Raw genomic sequence first — 21,275 nt, 5'->3', positions numbered from 1 at the left:
ACCTTTTAAAAGAAGTCTTTGCAGTTCTCTTAGAACTCCTTTGTGTTAAATAGTCTTTAAATATTGACTTTTGATGCTTGAAAAATTTAGTGTGGTGTCCAGGAACGGAGGGAGTGAGAGTTACTTCACTGTTCTATTTTCCTTCCAACAATAATGTAAAAGAAGACCTCTTAGAAGCACTATTCACTGAGAGGCCCCTGGAGCCAAGTGAAGACCACCCCCCATCACCACCACATGTCAGCCCAGTGGTTTTCTGGTGACAGAACTCCTAGATTTGTGAAATGACCATTTAAAATTGATTTTTACACCTTCAAATTCTAGAGTAACTTTTCTGAGCTTGGGTTACGTGGTTAATCTTCTGTTTAATTAACAAGAGGAAGATTGGATGTTTCTGAAGCCTAAATGATGGTATCTTCCTGATTATGGACACATCTCATGTGTTTAGTGTGGAGTCCTACTCAAGTTTCTAGAGCGGCAGTGAAGAAAATTCTAACAGACCCCCAGAAAACTCCCCGTTTCACTGAAGTGGTCCAGGGATGCCATCTCAATTTTATACTTCTGGTCCTGCTCAAATTGTTAATTTTGGGGGGCAAAATTTTGGACTGTAGCCTACCAGACTCCTCCATCCATGGGCTTCTCCAGGGAAGAATACTGGAGTGGGTTGCCATTTCCTTCTCCAGGGGATCTTCCTGATCCAGGGATCGAACCCCGGCCTCCCGCATTGCAGGCAGACGCTTTACCCTCTGAGCCACCAGGGAAACCCAACGTGTCATCCACTACCTTAACTAAAGTTGCTCTTCTTTGTAAGCCATTGCTAGTAATGATAACAAAGGGCCTGGCCAAAGGGAAGAGAAGAAACTATGCAGAAAATCAAACTCTTACTACTTAGATGATTCCTTTTCTTCCTGAGTCTCAGCTTGTTCTGCTTGCCTCGGGACAAGGCAGTAATAGAAAGACAAGTTGTTGGAAAAGGGGTAATGACTTTATTCAGAAAATCAGCAACTGAAATGGTAGGCTCTTGTCCCCACAGCGAACCATCTTGCTTGAGTTAGAATTCAGGCGACTTTTATTGGTGGCTCAGATGGTAAAGCGTCTGCCCGCAATGCGGGAGACCCGGGTTCGATCCCTGGGTCAGGAAGATCCCCTGGAAAAGGCAATGGCACCCCACTCCAGTACTCTTGCCTAGAAAATCCCATGGATGGAGGAGCCTGGTGGGCTACAGTCCATGGGGTCGCTAAGAGTCGGACCCGACTGAGCGACTTTGACTTTCACTTTATTACTGAAAGGTGAGGGAGTGAAGTCAGACACTTCCTGGTTCCCATCATCCTCAGAGGGGATGTGTTCATTTCTCCCTGCAGACATTTACAAGTGGGCGTGGTCAGGATGTATCCTGTGAGCTAAACATAGGTATTTTAGCTTAGGGCTCATTACCTAGGAGGCAGGGTTCAAAGAGCTGGGCTATTGTGCATCATTTAAGCTTGTAGGAAACATCCCTTTAGTGATTAACTTGTAATATTGTGATTGAAAACAAAAGATTCTTTCTTATTACACTTTCACTCCTTTTCATTGAGGTTTATGACCATTTGCAATATTCTTCTGGTTTGAAACAAAGGTTTTCATCATCTAATTTTTCAGTTGTTCATCATCTAGTTTTTTACATGGTGAAAATAGAATTTTGTAAATATGGATACTATTTGTGGAGTAATTAAGTTTTATGCTACTTTTCATTTTTGTTTTCTAGCACCGCAAAATACAACATAATCACATTCCTCCCAAGATTTCTCTACTCGCAGTTCAGAAGAGCCGCTAATTCATTTTTTCTCTTTATTGCACTGCTCCAGGTAAAGTCATGTTGTAAAACCTTAGCTCAGAATAATGTGTTCAGATATTAATAAATGTGTTTCTTAAGCCCATGACCAGTCTTCTGAAGCTTATTGAAATGCAGAGAGATAGGCTGGTTTGGGTGGGCATTTCTGGCTCCTGCTGTAAGCCAGCTACCTCTTCAAGCCTTTTGATTCATTGTCATCAGCTTATTTTAGACATTTGTAAATGTATATGGCAAGGACTTTTCGTTTTGGATGGTGAAGAGGGATAGGATTTTTTCTTAAAATAGTAATTTATTTTAGGAACAGTAATATTGTCAGTTATGAACTTTAGAATGCAAGAGTTACCATTTTAAAGCTTTTTTTGTTTTGAACTTGGGTTAGTTGTAATCAGAAAGAAAGGTTTATTTTATTAAAAAGTGCTATATGTTCACATAAAAAAGAGTAAGAAAACACAGCAAAGCCTAAAGAAAAAACTTGAACCTCTGTTATTTCATCACCGGGAAAATACAGCTGCTCTCTTAAAATTTGGGTGTGTATCCTTCTGGTCTTTTTTTTTTTCCTATCCCAAGCATTGTTAATTGACTTACAAAAAGGGGATCATAAAGTATATATATTTTATTATCTGCTTACCCTTATAGTAATGTGTGGATATTTTCCCCATATAATTCATTGTATTTCTAAAATACCGTTTTTAATGGTTTATGAAATTTTATTGGCTTGGTCAAAAAGTTCATTCAGGGTTTCCCATAAGGTGTTATGGAAAAATCCAAACGAACTTTTTGGCCAACCTACTATTGAATGCATATGCTGTAATTTAATTAACCAGTCACCCTTTGTAGGTGTTAGTCCTACACACAACTGCTTCCGTGAAGCTAATATACTTTCTTCCAGCTGCTTACTAGATTCGAGCAAATTGCCTCACCTGGTGTTATTCCACCAAGTTGGTAAAATCAATGAAGCATATTTTAAGAAGCATTAAGACTTTGTTGTTTTCAAATGTAGTATAAACTTGCTAGTTTTACTGAATTTCTCTTCTATTTTTATTTATTTTTTTCCTTCAAATAGCAAATACCTGATGTGTCACCAACAGGTCGCTATACAACACTGGTTCCTCTCTTATTTATTCTGGCTGTGGCAGCTATCAAAGAGATAATAGAAGATATTGTAAGTACTTGTTTTTTTCATAAATGTAACACTTATTTTATGTACATATTTTAAAATATCGATTTCTTCCTACGTTGTTTTATTCTTGATACAGGCTATTTAAAATACTTATTCATCTTAAAAGTGTTTAAAATATGCTCCCATTCCTGGAGTTAATTCCTCTTGATTTCTATAGGATTAATATTACAGAGTGCTTATCACAGTGATACCTTAAGTTTGTGCCTTTGTGATGAAATAAATTAATTTGAATGTAGTAATTAACTTGGAGAGAAAACTATATTTGAACATTATTTTCAAGTATGCTCAGTTTCAACTTGAAGGTTATTTCAAGTTAAAACACCATAACCTCCAAGTTATCTAAAGGTAAAAAGTTTTTTGTATTTTTTTATTTTCTCATTTTCCATAGTTTTCACCTCATTAGACACCTTTGATTCCTTTTCATCTTTTTTTTTTTTAACTAGTTCTGTTTCCTTTATTTTATTAAAGGAAAGTAACGGCAAATTTGCTATTTTTATTATTCCATAGTAGTAAAGAAAAGGGGAAGTAAGTCAGTTTCCCCTTGATAAAATAAGCTGCCCAAAATAAAAGTAGGCTTTTCTTTTTCCTCTGTTTCACCGTTATTTTAGCTGCTTTAGTTGAGGAAGCTAGTATTTTTTTTCCTATGCCCTTTAAATACATTGGCTGTCTGAAATGACCATCTGTCAAGCCTTAGGCAAGTCAGATGGTAAGATGAGGAAAGGCTGAGACATTCTTTAGAAAGCTCCAATGTAAAGTTGTACAAATATTGATATTATTTTGTAAAGAATCAAATTGGGATCTCATGAACACATGAGCTGTAGCATCGCTAGGCCAATTAGAAATGGGTCAACTGACCACTGAGATCATCAGCCTCAAAAACATCCAAGTATCCAGGAGTACAAACAGGTGGTATGTGTGCATGCATCTGTGTATAAACCATCATAGTCTGCAGTTGAAAATGGCTTACTTACCGGACCACTAGCTGAAAATTCGTGAGACTCTTTTCTTGCCTGTATCACTCTGCGCAGACTTACACTCCTTGACTTGCACTTGGCGGTCCTTGAGAACTGGTCTTTAAAACAGTTTTGTCTTTCTTTGCCTCATGCATTCCCCTTTCTTCCTCTGTTCAGCCTAATTTTCATTGAGTATCTCTTATTTGCTAGGTATTGTGCTGCTGTTTTTGCATTTTTTCATTTAATTCCTTCAGTGACTTTGAAAGTTAGATTTTAGCCTCATTTTAAAGTTCAAAAAGCCGAAGCTTAGAGAGGGTGTGTAACTTGTGCAAGAAACTGCTAAAATCTGAATTCCATCCTATCCTATGCTCTTCCTCTGTATTGGTGTGGTGAGTCACCAACAATAATAACATTTGTTCAGCTTCGGGGAGATGGAGGAGACGTGGGTTCAGTCCCTGAGTTGGGAAGATCTCCTGGAGGAGGGAATGGCCACCCACTCCAGTATTCTTGCCTGGAGAATGCCATGGGCAGAAGGAGCCTGGCAGGTGATGGTCCAGGGGATGACAAGGAGTCTAGCATGACTGAGCAGACACTGTAGGCATAGCAACCTTCAGAAGATTACTGCTGTTATCCCCGTTTCATAGATTAGGGAGAGGAGGCAGAGAGGGCTAGGGTAACTTGCTCAGGGTCACAAGGCTAATAGCTGAGACTGTCAGAAACCAAATAAGACAGTTTGGTTCCAACGAGCTCTGCCTTATAATCACTGCTGTAAGCTGCTTTTCCTTTTTTTTTTTTTCCTCTTTTCTCTAGAAAAACTGCAAGTTCTCTAGCTATTGTTTCTAGTATCCCTTTCTATGAAAATATATGGTAAATAAAATGGAAGGCAAGAAATCTTTTTGCTTGTTTTTAACAGAACTCTTATTGGCCTAGCGTAATAATCGGGTACTCTTGGGAAGCAGCTAACCAGGCAATTCCTAAAGGGTGTAATAATAGTTTTGTTGGCAATAAGAGCATCATGTGAAGTAGTTTTTCAGTAAAAGCATTTTTAAGAAATTGACTAAAAATGTTCTGTAGGAGTGGTTTAATAAGTTTATATCAACCTGTAAAGTAATAGGAAGATTGAAATGTTACTTTCTAGAGAAGGAAAAGCAATCAAATAATAGTCTAGATAGTTGAACAGAGTATCTTTATCAGTAATTATTAATACATTTATTTGTTCATTTATTCAGCAAAAATGTATGAAGCAGTGCTTAGATGCCAGGCATTCATTAGGATTTGTATTCGGATGTGTTAAACTTTTGCTGCAGTGATAAATCATGTCCCAAATGTCAGTGTCTTTAACATAAGTTGATTTTTCATGTACTCGAAGACACTGCAGGTTTTTGTCCAGGAGGAAGGCAGGGAGAGAAGCCCACTGTTCATGTAGCCAGTTAGGAATGCAGCTGAATCAGGGCTCTGCTTTGGGGGGTATCAGTGGTCACTGGAGCAGAGGAGGAGAGAGAATGGAGGCCCTCACTTCTTGTACATTTTGACCCGGAAATGGTACATATTTTATCTGCTAACAGCACAATATTAGAATAGTATACGACAAAAGGGAGCTGTAATCTCAGTGTCCATAGATATTTGTTGTAGTTTCGTTGCTAAGTCATTTTTGACTTTTGAGACCCCATGAACGGCAGCCCGCCAGGCTCCTCTGTCCATGGGATTTATCAAGCAAGAATATTTCAGTGGGCTGCCGTTTCCTCTTCCAGAGGATCTTCCCAACCCAGGGATCCAACCCACACCTCAAACCCGCATGTTCCGCATTGCGGGTGGATTCTTTACCGCTGAGCCACCAGGTAAGCCCTGCCCATGGAGATAGGGGAGAACTAGATGGTGGGCTTCCCTGGTAGCTCAGCTGATAAAGAATTCACCTGCCATGCAAGAGACCCCAGTTCGATTCCTGGGTCCGGAAGATCCCTCGGAGAAGAGAATGGCTATGCACTCCAGCATTCTTACCTGGAAAACTCCGTGGACAGAGAAGCCTGGCAGGCTACAGTTCATGGGTTCCCAAGGAGTTGGAAGTGACTGGCAGTTAACACTTTTGGTAATGATATGAAAACAAAGTATCTTAGATTAAGTGGCGTTGTAAAGACAAAGAAATATGGAAAAATGAATTCAATATATATTTAAGAATAAAACTGACAAGATATTACCATCTGACATATCCTATTTGTTTTATTACTGCTTCATCTCCAACCACTAGTGTGTAAGTTCCCTGAGAGCAAGAGTTCTTGTCTTTCGTTCATTGCCGTATCAGCAGTAGTAACGGGATCTGACAAAGCTTTGCCAGCATTTATTGAATGAAGAAATAGATTGTATGGGAGTGAAAAGGAGAGAAGGTACTTAACGAATCTCAAGTTCCTGGTTTGCGTAAGTGGCTGCTATGTGGTTCCATGTCTGAGACAAGTACCAAGTCTTGGGCGATAAAATCAGAGGTTGCCCTTCAGACATAGTTTGAGATGCATTTAAGACTACCAAAGGGAACTGTCAAGGAGGCCACTGAATGGAACCTTCTGGAGCTCAGATGAGAGTCTCGACCAGTATGTTTGATAATGATTATCACTGAAATTATAGTTATGAAGGAGCTAAGAGAGTGTTGAGTGAGAAGCAGAGAAGGCAGGGAGTAAGCCTTGAGGATATCCATCACTGAGAGCTAAAGAAGAAGGGCCCAAGGGGCAGGTAGAACCCCTGGGCTTGATGTCTTAAGACATGCCTTCTGAAGGAAGGGTTCCCAGAACGAAGGGCTGGTCAGCACTGCGTGCTTAAGTACCGTAAAGTTCATGACACTGTCAATCAAATATTGGTAATATTAGATCATTCACTAGTTCTCAGTGATAGTAAATGAATTCTGATTACAATTCAGTAGACGTATTTTAATTTAAGGCAAGTTATATACATTTCTTCCATACTATATAAGTTTTAAAAGGAATAAGGATCTTCTTTGGAAACAAAGATGCTTTCCTTTTGTAGTACTAAGATTAGAATCTATCTGGGTTGGATCCTTATGTATATTCAACACAACTATGTCTCAATAATTAACCTAATTTATTGTGTGGTGGGAAGGTTGAGGAAGGAGAGGCTCATGTATAAGAATTCTCTGCAGATGGAAAGTAATATTCAGGATCTCCTTAAGTTTCACTAAGATTAAATTTCCAGTTTAAGTGGAATGTTTCATTAATTAGCTTTTATTTGTCTCCCTCAGTTGGAAATCTAACCCTTGTCTGTCATAGATGTACATTGTTTTGAAAATATTTGCTCCACCTTCAAATATCTCAATTTCCCTTAGACTATTATTTTGGACCAAAATTTATTTTGGGTTGCTTGCTAATTTTCGAAAATATTTTTAACAGCGATTAAAAAAAAGAGTAAGTATTTTAAGAGTTTTATCAATCATAAAATATTCTCCACTGATGCTGTAAACTTAACAGAACTTTAAAAATTTATTTGAGAACCTTTGCTGTCAAACCATGTGCTTACTTTTGGAAGCAATAATCTATTTAAAGTCTGCATTATGACACTTATTAGCGAGTGTTTCATTATGGGAGAGAACTGTAGTGTGTTCCCACATGTGGATGTGGCAAGAGTCATTTTCAGCAAGCCTTGCAGAGGCGTTCTGAATGCCCAATTTGCATTTTGCGCAGTTCAGTGGCTGATTGTTTGGATGAACTGAGCTCACACTACAGCTATTATGCTGCTCCTCGTGAGCATTGCTGGGTCTAGGAGTGCTCATCTACAGGCCCAGGCTTTTGTCTGGAAAAATGTTTTCATTTGTGTCCCGTGAGTCCAAAAATCATGTTTCTTCTCAGCCTCAGAACTCATGAGTTTTGCATTCATGCCCACCCGCCTTGTGATCAGATATGTGTAGCTAAGCCTGACTGTTGGGCTTCCTATGATAGAATCTGAGCTCAGCGTCAGCTACGCTCAAGACTTCTGCGGCGTCAGCAGAGGCAGCGGTGTTACACTCGCGCTGAAAGTTTAGACGGAAGCCCTGGGAAAGCTCCCTCCTCCTCCCGAGGAGCTGGCCTCCCCGACCACCAGGTTCTGTCCTTTCCTCTGACCTTCCCTTCCTCTTACTGCCGTCCAGTCTCGGCTTCGTGGCTCTTCAGACTCACCCACCTAGAGGTAGACCAGCTCGCTCGTTTAATGCTCCATTTTCTCATGCTTTGGGAGGAAAGAAAGTGAGCTTCAGTGACTTCTGAAGGTGGGGGCGCTCTTGGGAAGCAGTGGGCAGAAAAGCAGTGTTGTGCAAGTGGTAGATGGCTCTCGCCGCTGGCAGACATTGGCACATCATTAAATTATAGGGGATGTGCTCAGCCTAATTAGATAATGAATTTCCTAAGAAACTGAAAATATTTTGGCATCATTGTTCAGTGGTAGTTATGACAGATAATTCTCTTGGGCAATCTTCCTTTTAAGTGAGTTATTTAAGCAAAAGTCTAAATCAGTCTTTCAGCTCTTTTCTAATACATTAAAATTTTAATCTTACCTGCGCAATAATGTAAGGGCTTTTTGAGGCCACACACCTGTACCCCTAGAAAGGGAATAAAGATGCTGTGGATTGCACTTCCAATTTTAAAATCCCCACGTACTCTGATTGTTCCCATCACCATACTCTGGGCTTACTTATAAAATTGATATGGGTGTGAAAGGATAAAAGCCTTGAGAGACGTAAGGTTAAAGGAAAAAAATCTGACTTTTGTTACAGGTGCTATCTTGTTTCGCTAACCTCATCCACTTTTTCACAGTTTTTGTTTTTGCTTTTAAACTTTAGAAACGACATAAAGCTGATAATGCGGTGAACAAGAAACAGACTCAAGGTAGGAATTTTACATTTTGTTTCTCGTATCTGTCAAACACCCTCACGGTAATCTCTGCACATCACTTCACTTAAGTATAATTCACCTGAGAACACTGTGTATCTCTCAAGTTTTGTTTTGTAGTGTTCATTAGCATGACTCTTAAGTCCACATTAGAGTGATTTACAGGGGTAACGTAATATTTTTGAAAAGTAAAGTTTTCAAAAATATTTAAGTGCCTCATAGCAATGTACTCACAAGTACTGTCCATAAAATCTGCAGTTGTTTTATCAGTGTTAAATGCTACAAAATGTGTGTGTGTGTGTGTGTGTGTGTGTGTGTGTGAGAGAGAGAGATCTATAGATGTTACTCTGGACAAGATTTATAGAAAGTAGTCAGGTGTGATGTTACTTGGCTAAAAGGCATATGGGAAGCACTTTGAGTTGTCCTCTGCCTGCAGGTGAGAAATGCTTCAGAAATAAGTAGAACCGAGCTAGCTTCTGGGAAGCACATGGCATACTGATGTGTCTCTGTACTGTGCTCTCAATTTGATGGAGTAGAAACCCGGATGACCTTTAACACAAGCAAATAGATTACTGTTGCCTTCAATTAAAAAAAATACCCAGGGACATATGACATCTTACCCCATGTCTGAGCTTTCCCCACCTGAGAATATCATCTCTCTCTGAAGTTCCCTGGTGCGGTGAGGATCAGCCACGTCTGCCAAAATTAGCTGGTAATTAAAAATGGGATTTTCATACAGCTCTGATTTTTGTGGATTCTGTCAAAATGCCTCATTTCTCTTCTCACCACCTTCTACCAAAGGAATTATCTGCTGATAGTTGATGCATTCAAAGATGGTATGTTTATTAAAGCATTACCTAAGAAATTAAACATTTATTGAGATTGTACTTATTATGGGACACATGAAAAAGTATAAGATGGGAGCTCTGTAAAGGTGAAAAATTATCTTGTGTGGAAAATAAAGGGTTCACATTATGTGATCCCTAGATTTTTGTAACAAGTAACGATTTCTGTGTCAAATGCTTTACGGATTCAAAAGCAGGAGAGAGAATTGTGGGGTAACTTGAGCTAGATCTTGAATTTGAGGAAAAGTTTGGACAAACAGAGGCGCTTGGGAAGGGCATTGCCTGTTATGCTGAGTGAGGAAGGAAGAAGAGAGGCTTTCTGAGTAGAGGTGAAGACAGCCGTCGGATTGCTTTGTGGAACCGCTGCTAGAGTGCCAGACGGAGAAAGAACGTTCGTGGCGAAGGGAAGCAGAGACCCGATCAGAAAGGTTGTTGCTGCTGGTCGGTCTTTAAGTCCTGTCTGATTCTTGGTGACCCCACGGACTGTAGCATGCTCGGCTCCGCTGTCCCCCACTGCCTCCTGGAGTTTGCTCACAATTGGCGTCCATGGAGCTGGTGATGCTGTCTGGCCATCTCAGCCTCTGCCATCCCTTCTCCTCTTGCCTGCGGCCTTTCTAATCATCAGGGTCTTTTCTGAGCTGGCTCTTCTCATCAGGCGGCCAAAGGCCTGAGAAAGGCAGGTTAAATTTTACAGGGCCGTGAGTGCCAAGCCAGGGGATTCCAGCGTTTCTTATATGTACTGAGTAGTTGGAGAAAGTTTACAAGCCCAAAAGAGAAAAGACAGATATGCAGATTAAAGTTGGATTGCAGAATGTCATTCAACAGGGGGCTGTTAGAAGCCTGAGGATTAAGCCACTCTAGGAGTTTAGTCAGAAAAGGACAGCCATCGGTATTGAAAAAGGGAAAAAGCTCAAACGTTTCAGGTACAGTGTTTTCCGCAATGTGCAGTTTTTGCATTTGTTGTCATGTTGCTCAGAAAGTTCAGCAACAGCTTTTATTTATTTATTTATTTTTTTTTTTTTTAATTTTTATTTTTCAGTGGGTTTTGTCATACATTGATATGAATCAGCCATAGAGTTACACGAATTCCCCATCCCGGTCTCCCATCCCACCTCCCTCTCCACCCGATTCCTCTGGATCTTCCCAGCCCAACAGGCCCGAGCACTTGACTCATGCCTCCCACCTGGGCTGGTGGTCTGTTTCACCACAGATAACATACATGCTGTTCTTTCGAAACATCCCACCCTCCCCTTCTCCCACAGAGTTCAAAAGTCTGTTCTGTACTTCTGCGTCTCTTCTTCTGCCCTGCATATAGGGCCATCGTTACCATCTTTCTAAATTCCGTATATATGTGTTAGTATGCTGTAATGTTCTTTATCTTTCTGGCTCACCTCACTCTGTATAATGGGCTCCAGTTTCATCCATCTCATTAGAACTGATTCAAATGAATTCTTTTTAACGGCTGAGTAATATTCCATGGTGTATATGTACCACAGCTTCCTTATCCATTCATCTGCTGATGGGCATCTAGGTTGCTTCCATGTCCTGGCTATTATAAACAGTTCAGCAACAGCTTTTAAACCAGAAATATTTAACTTTTTTTCCAGTGCATAATGTATCCTATGGCAGAGGGGTCATAATCCCAGGAACTAGCAGTTAATTGCTTTCAAACCTTGGCCCAAGAATTCAACATTGTTCAGTTGGCGAGTAGCCTTCACAGTTGCTGCTTTAGGCCACCGCACCCTGTACTGAGCAGTTCTCTGATTCTCCAGGTACCTGCCTACCACCAAAAAAATTCCCTTTTGCCTGCTAATCAGGAAAAATATTCTTAGTTATCATTCTTGGTTCACCTATTCATTCTGGATTAACAGGATTAACTCTGTAGGTTCAAAGTGAGAGGCAAGGCTTCTAGAGTCGCCTCTTCATGTCAAAAAGAAAATATTAAGGCTTACATATGGGCTTCCCAGGCGGTGCTAGTGGTAAAGAACCCGCCTGCAACGCAGGAGACATAAGAGACGTGGGTCTGATCCCTGGGTCGGGAAGATTCCCTTGGAGTAGGGCCTGGCAACCCACTCCAGTATTCTTGCCTGGAGAATGGACAGAGGAGCCTCGCAGGCTGCAGTCCATAGGATTGCAAAGAGTCAGACACGGCTGAAGCGACTTAGCATGTACTCAGGGCTTACATATAAAAGCCATTTTAAGTCAGCAGACTACTTGGAAAGCCCATATCCAAGAAATTATGGTCTTTAATTTGATACTTGAATATTTTCTAAGAGAACTGTATCCTTTTTTTCCCTTTGCCCAGTCTGAATATTGGTCATCTTTGATTTTGCAATTGATTAGAGTTAACAGAAATGTCTGAGTAGGATACCACTTGCTGTCAGAGGACTCAGATTACTTTATATGAAAGCTATCTGTTATTAGGCCAGACTGAAATTCGATTTGGTTTCCTGAGTTGAAAGGCAGGAATGGATGTAGGAGTAGGAAGGGAGATAATTTTTGACAGACATTTGACAGACAGTATTTAACTTAAATTTCATTTTCTCAGTGTTTACCAAGACCATGTAATGCATAAGAGGACATCTTTCCCTCAGATTCGAGGATTAATCTTTATATATTCTTAGCAAAATGAATATGTTCTCTCCTTATTTTGCATTGAGGCAACAGAGGTGACTGTTTCTCTCTGACTATTCCCTAGTGACTTCAGAAACACAAACCCATGATTTCACTTACAACATTTTCAGCCATTTAACTGTGGACCGGTACCTGTCTGATGCCTCATTTTCAGCAGTGAATGAGCTCAAGCAGGGGTTAAATTCTGGATTCTGCAGAGGGCAGGTCTTCTTCACCTTTGTGTCCCCACATCTCTAGCCCAGTGGCTCATCCTTAGCAGGGGCTTTGTGTGAGTGAAGGAACCGCTCTCTCTTTAGATACTTCAGTACGGATAAAGAAGCAAGAAGAGACTGGGAATGAAAGGAGCCTCCTTGAAAATTCATTATCTTGGCTGTGAGCAAAGTGGAAAGTTGTATTTTCAAAACACTGTCTCCCAGACTGTTTTGCAGGCACTGATGAAAAACTGCTCTGGTGGAAGTTCTTGCTGTCTCTTCACTTGGTCTGTTGAAGTCATTATGTCATTATTTTACTCTGCTCAGCCTCCTGTGAACACAGAACTGTTTACACTTATCCCTTCCACTGCCCGAAGCCCCAGAGCACTGCCGTATTCGGGATGGCCCGGCTTCCCTGACATCTACACTTGCCTTTGCTTTCTCTGGTTTCTTCCTCGGTATTTGAGCTCACAGTGCTTGATGTACCCTATTCCTTGTGTTCACGCACACTTGGGAGCGAGTCTCTCATTGTAGACCCTTAATTGGATTTTCTTGGCCAAGCTTAGTGCTGCAGAAATTTGTAAATGATACTTTTGTAATTATCATCATAATATGTATATTGAAACCAGTCCCCATATGAGTTTGCTCTGGTGGTTGAACCAGTTCTCTTTTTTTCAAACTGTAAACATATGCTTTTATTTTTTGTGGGAAACGACTATAGCGGGCATGCCAGTATTTCAAGTGGAATGACAGTTTCACATAAAATCACAATAAAGAGGCCTGAGAAGGAATGGAGATCTAAAAAATTAAAATGAAATAAGCCTCTTAAGGAAGTAGATTTGCTTTTTTAAAATCCCAGGTTTGGACATCTTCCCTGAAGGATGGTGTGCATACATTCTGCAGGCGAGACTGTCTGGGAGACGCCGGTGACGTCTGGTGTCAGCCTGTCAGTCACCTGGTTGGACTTGGACGCTGCTGTTGAATCCGGGTCACCATTGCTACCGTCAGTCTGTTTTCAGACCTCATTTTATTAGTAGGTATTAGTAGCTGTTGGATTAGATAAATCTTTAATAAAGCAGTTTTGCTTTATTTTAATTTAATGGAGAAAAAGACAACAGGAATTTTTCACTAGGCGCACAGCTAAAAATAATAGATCTCATCTCCAGCTGCTTCATCCTTCCCCGGAGCCACATCTGCCTCTTCGGAAGTGGAGTTGAGCAGGTGGCAGCTGATAACCTCTAGCAGGCTCCGTCCCTGCAGGGCACGTAGCTGCTTATCTCCTGGAAGCCGTTTCATCTTTAAAGTCCTTTATGGAAAAGACATTGAGTTGGTGTGGGTTGAATTTGTTTTAGGTTGTTAAGGCTGTGGTGACCTACTACCAGGGCTAAATCCATCTGGTTGAGTTCCACTTCGTGCTGAAGGATTTAAAATAGCACCATTTTCCTGGCTTTTTTGTCCCGCTGGAGGCATCTGCATGTCTCACCCATGTGTACATAAGTTACCTATAAATAGTTCACAGATGATATTGTTTCCATGAGCTTAAAATTTGGACTTAAAACTTGAACACTATTTTCCAAAGAATGTTTTCAGATACCTCTAGGATGATTAATATCTTCAGAATAAAATTTAAACATTTTAGGATTTTATAAATTGAACTTGTTAGGTATTTTTCAATAGAACTTCTGGTTGAAAAGGATGTATTTATTTGGGGGGAAGTACAGCCCTAGAAATAAAAGTTGCACACTAAGAAACAAAAAACCCGCTGAGGAAATTTAGGGCCATAGATAAAGTGAAAGGAGAAAAGCCGGTGTGACTCCAGGTTAGAACATTTATTATTTCACGTCAGTAAGTCTCACTGAACATCTACCTTGTGTGAGACCCAGTGCAGAAAGTGCAGAAAGAAACCAGGCTTTGTGCCTGCCCTGCAGGAAATTAGAATCTGGTAGGGAAGATAAGATGCTCCCTGATACTACAATACAAGATAGAAAAGCTCATAAAGGCCAAATGAAAAGGGTGGAGATTTAGAAATGTCACATGCAAGGTTCATAAAGACAAGTGGCCTTTCAGTAAGCAGAGCTGTTGGGATGGTTGCAGGGGTGGTCCGGGAGACAATGGGGAGGCCTGAGGTCTATTCTGGGAATAGCAAATATAGTTGTCCTTCAGTGTCCATTGGGGATTGGTTCCAGGGCCCCCATGGACACCAAATCCAATGCTCAAGTCCCTGCTGCAAAATGGCATAGTGAGTCTTGGATGCAGAGCACAAGGAAATGCCAGTGGGCAGGCTGAATGTAATCTCTCTTGACTATAGCGTAGGACACATGACAAGGAGCAGTGGGGACAGGAGTGGGAAGACAAGTAGGATCATAATTTGGAGGCTTTTGAAGACCAGAGTGAAGAACCTAAAGAGAATTCCTGAAAGGGCTGGCTAGGTTCCCAGTCGTACTTTTGAACAAAGACAGTGACAGCTGCATGGGGTGGGGTGGGGATGAGACACAAAAGGAGACTGACTTTTAACTAATAGGGAAGAGGAGTACGGCGGTGTTGATGAGAAGTCAAAGGGGAATACACAGTGGATAGGTCCAACTGGACCTGCCACAGGAAGGGAAGCCCCACCAAACACCAAGCGCTGCTGAGTTAATAGAGGACTGGGACAGTGATACCCACTAAAACGAGCATTTGAGAAGTCCTAAGATAGATAAACAAGAATTTACTGTGTAGCACAGGCAATTACCGTCAATATGTTATAATAACATAGAATGAAATATAATATGCAAAAAAAAAAAAAAAAGAATCTCTGTACTTACACCTGAAACTAATGCAGTGTTGTAAGTCAGAGATACTTGAGTTAAAAAAATAAAAAGTCACAGTTCTTAACTGGAGTTCTAGTTCTAAACTGGAGCGTAACTGGGGAGTCTGCGAGAACCGAAGCTTGGCTACAGGGAAGGGTGGAATGAATGACTGGTAAAGCAGTGAAAGGAGATTTTTCTTTCAAGGAATTTCTCAGTTATGTGAAAGAAAATGCAAATGATTCATGACTCTAGGCAGGATTGGGGAAAGCATTTTGAGCAAAGGAGGTTCCAATGAGTCAGTTCTTCACATCAGGTGGCCAAAGTGTTAGAGCTTCGACTTCAGCGTCAGTCCTTCCAGTGAATATTCAGGGTTGATCTCCTTTAGGATGGACTGATTTGATCTCTTTACCGTCCAAGGGACTCTCAAGAGTCTTCTCCAGCACCACAGTTCGAAAGCATCAGTTCTTTGGCTCTCAGCCTTCTTTATGGTCCAACTCTCACATCCATACATGACTACTGGAAATACCATAGCTTTGACTATACAGACTTTTGTCAGCAAAGTGGTATCTTTGCTTTTTAATATGCTGTCTAGGTTTCTCATAGCTTTTCTTCCAAAGAGCAAGTGTCTTAATTTAATGGCTGCAGTCACCCTCTGCAGTGATTTTGGAGAAAAGAAAATAAAATCTGCCACTGTTTCCACTTTTTCCTTATCTGTAAGCAAGTTGATAAAAGTAATATCAATTAGTTAAAAATCTCTAAGAAGAGTACAGACGAGAGTGGAAACTCAAAAAGCTCCCTTTGTCTTTTCGGTCAGTACACCCCCAGCACGTGGTTGCTTGATTTGACCTTTCCAGGCAAGTCTATGCAGGAGACTTTTGTGCGTTTGCCAGTTTGTGCCACAAGAGGTTTTGCCCTCAAGCTATCTTGGTAAGCAAGGGTCTGCGTGGTGAATGAATTGATGCTTTAGTATGTATGTGTTGGTTTTCCTTCTCTGCTCCATTCAAAACCACACGCTCAGCAGCACCCTTACCCTTCTCAGCGCATTAAAGCCCCTCTTCAGTGGTAGCTCCTGCTGAGGCCTTGCAGCATGCTGCCTCTGCTGTGGTTTCTCTACTTTCTCTGACGGTGGTAATACCCACTGTCCTTTGGATAACTTGCCTTTTGTTACCTGCTTCAGGAAGTGGCCTGGCTGCCCAGGAGTAGCAGGCACCCCACAATGCCTCAGTGACGCTTGCGCTCAGTCCTGCGGTAGACCAGTTAGACGGCCGCGGTGGCCAGCTGGATGAGCCAGTACCTGTTCCGTGTGGTGTGTTAGTCAAATCCCAAAAGACTGACAGTTTCTCCAGAGCCCTGGATTAGGGAATTCCCAAGGGACCATCACAGACTGTTTTCATTTCAAAAACGACAGCCCGTTGCAACAAAAGCTGTTAGGTAGCACCCTGCTCAGTAGAAACAGGTGACATTTGAGGTGTTTGTTTAAAGTCTGAGCTCCGCCATGCATATTGTCAGACTTATTAGCCCATGTGGAAGTTACAGCAGGTGTGTTTGGGGAACTACTGAGAGGGGGAAGAGGTTTGTGTTTAAAAGAGAGAGTTGTTGCAGCATCATGAGACAGACCGTTGGCATATTTCTGTCCTAGCTTGTTCGCGGTCCCCTTCACCAGGCATCACTGGTCATCTCCTCCACGACTTACCTTCTCTAGGGTTATGGAGTAAGTTTGCTTTGGGCTCAGGAACGCTGAAAGCTCAGCAAAGGACCCAGCATCACTTCTTGCTTCCTCTAAACCTGGCTAGAGTTGGGTCAGAGGAGGTCAGTGATTAAAAATAACTAGGCTGCAGTTTCAGTCACCAGCCTATACATGTGATATGGTTTATTTTCATTGTTCCGTGGTTGGCTTTTAGGAACCAGTTCAGAAGCAAAGACAGCAATGAATTGTGACTTTTATACTCAGCCAGTACTCAAGCCTTAAATGTACAGAAACCTTTTCCGTGTGGTGAGCTGATTTTTAACTTCACCAGATTTCTGTGTTGTTCTCTGTATCCTAAAATGGATCTAGCCTCAAGTTTGAAGAAACTGTGCATCCAGCCTTTAATTCTGTGTTCCAGTTTTATATGCAAGAACAAATGAAATTGGGGGTAAATATAGAAAGAGTAGAAACATCCCAGGGTCTAAAAAGCCTCCAGGTGATGCTGATGAGGTCGGTGTCTGGACCACTTGTTGAGTACCCAGGTTCTGTACTATATCCAAAGATATGTTTCTCTACCTAGTTAGAATTCTAAGTCAGTGTAGGACATTAAGGTAATTTACACTTGGGTTAGTCCAGTCCACTGTAACTTTCAGAATAAATACCAAACACTCATCAGATTGACAAAATTCAAATGACTGATAGCAATTTTTGCTTGTCTAAGTTTATCGTCAGTGGAACTTTATATATTGCTAATGATGGTATGGATAGCAGTAGGAATGAATCTGGTTGTATCTGATAAAAGTACAAACATAAATACCCTAGAGCCAGCAGTGCTCCTTTGAGAATCTTCTCCTATTAGGATACAATCATGTAAATATATTTCAGGGTTGTTTGAGGTGGCAGAAAAAGCAGAAATCAGAGCTTCCATTGAGAGGAGGATCATTGAACACACTATGATATAGTTGTTATGTAAAAGAGTTGTTTCACAGCTGGGCTGAAATAACTCTTTGCTGATCTCAGGGACACCTGGAATTGTGATGCTGAACCTTTGCCAAGAGAAGGACAGGATGGACTAATTGGTGAATTATAAGGTGCTTTGTAGGGTTTGAAACTCCCTGGAGCACCCAAAACTTGCTTCTCTGCTGGGTTTAAAGATGTATATAGAGCGATAGCATAACTGAGTTGTAACTTACCTGGTTTAACCTGGAACATAATCTGACTTGTCTAATTCATGAGGGGGTATAAAAGATCCCCTGGAAACATTTTCCCAGGCTTCCCTGAAGTTAAGATTGATCCTACATATGGTAGAGGTTCAAAATCCATGTCCTCGGTGAATGAGAAAAAACGCTGGAGGGCTGGGCCTAGAAGTTTCTTAGGTTTCTGATGCTTGCCTGGGCTTTTAAGCTACCAATCTTTTTGCAGCTGTACCACAGCCTATAGTTTGATTAAAACTTTTCTCAAAGGTACCCTGTGGAGTCTTGTGAGTCTGTTCAAATTATCTCTCCATGTGCAATAGATGCAAAGATACAAGGGATTATTTTTCACAAAATGGACTGTCTCCATGGTTTGTCCTGAAAGTGGATGTTAAGTGGAAAACCAGGTTGCAGAGAAATACATTTTCTGAAAAGAAAGAAAATGAACATGCATATGTCTGTGCTTGTCTAGAGGAAAGTACTTGAGGATGCATCAGTTAGCATTCCTTACCTTGAGAAAGTGGCATGAGATGAGGAGAGTTCAGCTTTTCATTTTATGTAACTCCAGTTGGCTTGGAGAGTAATATGTTGATTCTGTAGTTTGGTAGAAAACATCATTGGCTGAGTATGTGTTTGAAAGTTTCTTAGGCATGTCAGTTTTTGTAGTAAGACATATTTTCCTGTGTGTCTCCAGTGATGAATAGAGAGGAGACATTTGGACGGAGAGGAGGCGAGAAGAGGGTAGGCGGATGCACTGTTCTGGTGGAGGCGGGCATTCCCCATGAGATGGCAGGACTGGCTGGTTTATAGAGGGAGGGTGCTGCAGAAGGGTCGGGTGGGGGGGTCGAGGGTGTAGGTGGGCTCGAATGTGCCTGGAGAAACCATCCAAGCCAGGTCGAAGGGGATGAGTGTTTGGGGAGGATGAAGAACTGAAGCAGATTCAGATGGTTTTCCAGGTTTCCATGAAAGTGGCCACGCTTCCCACCTCCCTGGTGGAGCAGACTCCCTGGAGTGGTCTGCTGGGCTTGGTGAGCCTGTTGTGACCCTTCCAGCCTGTAAGGGGAACCCAGGGGAGTGGTTCAGAGCTATTTTTGGATGTGAACGGACAAACCTCTTCCAAGCGGCAGCATTTCAAGGAGGGTTGGTTAAGTTACAGAGCTGGAGGGGGTGGCGCAAAGCTGACATCAGAGGACGTTCCTGTCCCAAACACACGGGACTGTGAGTGCATCTACTGGTTGCATCACCATTTCCAGCTGTTCACATTGGAATCATTTTAGGAACTTGTGAAGCTCAGAAGGTTATTTTAAGCAAATATTTAAATAGTTCATTGGCATCATTTTATGTAGCTGTTTGTTATTGAGTTATAGTTCATATACTGTAAAATTCATCATTTTCAAGTGTACAGTTCAGCGTTTTTTAGTATATTCACAGCATTATGCATCCATCACCACTATCTGATTCCAGAATATTTTCATCACCTCTAAAAGAAACCCCAGACATATAAGCAGTCCGTCCCCACTGCCCTCTTCCATGAGCCCCTGACGCGCACTAATCTGCTTTCTATCTCTATGGATTTCTCTAGCCTGGGCATTTTGCATAAAGGGGACCATCGACATGCAGCCTTTTGCGTCTGGCTTATCTTCAGGAGTCCTCCAGCTGTCACATGTGTCAGCGCGTCATCCCTTTTATGTGACTGAGTAATGTTCCGTTGTGTGGACACACCCCTATTGTTTAACCGTCCGTTGGTGGATGGACACTTGGGTTGTTCCCGCTTTCTAGTTATGAACAGTGATGGGGTAAACAGTTGTGCACAGGTCCTTGTATGAATGTGTTTCAGTTCTCTTGGACGCACACTTAGGTATGAAATCTCTGTGTCTCATGACAGCTCTGTGCTGAGCCTTTCGAGGAGATGCCAAGGTTTTTCCTCTGCAGCTGTTTTTAAACATTGTGTGTATACTTTTAATAGGAAACCTACAAGGGAGCAGGGCTTTATCTTCAGTAAATCTGCTGCTATGGCTTTATATGGCCCCAGACCCATATGAACATCAATGCACCCGCTCTGCACCCAGTGAGTGTTGGCTGGGCACCTTTGTCTTGCTGCCTGGAAGCACTGGCAATGCAGCGTGAGCGGAAAGAGAAGATTCTCGAGTCACAGATCTTGGAGTCTGGGGGAAGAGAAATTTTTTTTTTTCCACATAAGAGCAGAAGTTTAAAAATAAGATGAACAATGAGGCATATGAGGACAATAAAACTGCCAAAAAATCATAATGCAGCATTGTTAACAAACTGAAATTAATTTTCTTAGAAAATATTGCTACGAAACAAACAGAAAAAAATCCTACCAGAACTAATAAGTGAATTTAACAAAATTAATGGTGACAGGGTCATTGTATGAAAGTTTAAGGCATTTCTGTGTACCACCAATGACTAATTGGAAAATGTAGTAAAAAAATACAATTTACAGTATAGGGAAAAAAGTCATCAAATATCAAGAAGTAAGTCTAATAAAAGACCTATGCACTGTAAACTACAAAAGCATATTGGAAAAAATTTATGAGAACATAAATTAATAGAAAGGTATAGCTTGTCCGGACTTCCCATGAATTGAAACCCTTGAGCCCCAAATCAAAATCCTAAGAGGGTTTAGAAGTTTTTTTTTTTTAGAATTGACAATTCAGTTTTAAAATTTACATGGAAATGCAAAGAACTCAAAATAGCCCAACAATATTGGAAAAGAGCAATGTGAGAAGACTCCCTAAATTCAAGGCTTACTGTAGAGTTACAGTGATCAAGGTATATATTGGTAGGAAAAATGTGTAAATTGATCAGTGGCATAAATACAGAATCCAAAATCAGTCCCCCATAGTACCATGTCAATTTAATGGTGGAAATAAACTTTTTTAAACAGAATCTCAGATACACTGTTTGAAACTTCAGTACAAAAATATTGTGTAATTCATTGCATGTGACATGCAAAACTCACTTCTGGTGAATAATTTATATTTGCCTCGGGATGGGAGAATGGCTGGATGGATGGTAAAGGGGCACAGGAGTCTTTCTGGAGTTCTGTATCTCGTTCTGAGCAGCGGATTCACAGGTGTTTACGGTTTTTT

General features: G+C 41.2%; 1 protein-coding gene across 1 annotated transcript in view; it reads left to right on the top strand.

Annotated features, from left to right (window-relative positions):
- ATP8A1 (ATPase phospholipid transporting 8A1) overlaps nt 1-21,275 on the top strand; it is a 238,288-nt gene that overhangs the window by 32,359 nt on the left and 184,654 nt on the right. Inside the window, exons 3-5 of the mRNA XM_065907244.1 lie at nt 1,742-1,841; nt 2,892-2,990; nt 8,775-8,820. Of these exons, the coding sequence (XP_065763316.1) occupies nt 1,742-1,841; nt 2,892-2,990; nt 8,775-8,820 (245 nt within the window). The remainder of the gene's footprint in view (nt 1-1,741; nt 1,842-2,891; nt 2,991-8,774; nt 8,821-21,275) is intronic.

This window comes from Muntiacus reevesi, chromosome 16 (assembly GCF_963930625.1).
Source record: "Muntiacus reevesi chromosome 16, mMunRee1.1, whole genome shotgun sequence".
NCBI classification, from domain to species: Eukaryota; Metazoa; Chordata; class Mammalia; order Artiodactyla; family Cervidae; genus Muntiacus; species Muntiacus reevesi.
Note: the sequence above shows the minus strand (reverse complement) of the source record. Positions and strands in the feature narration are given on the sequence as shown.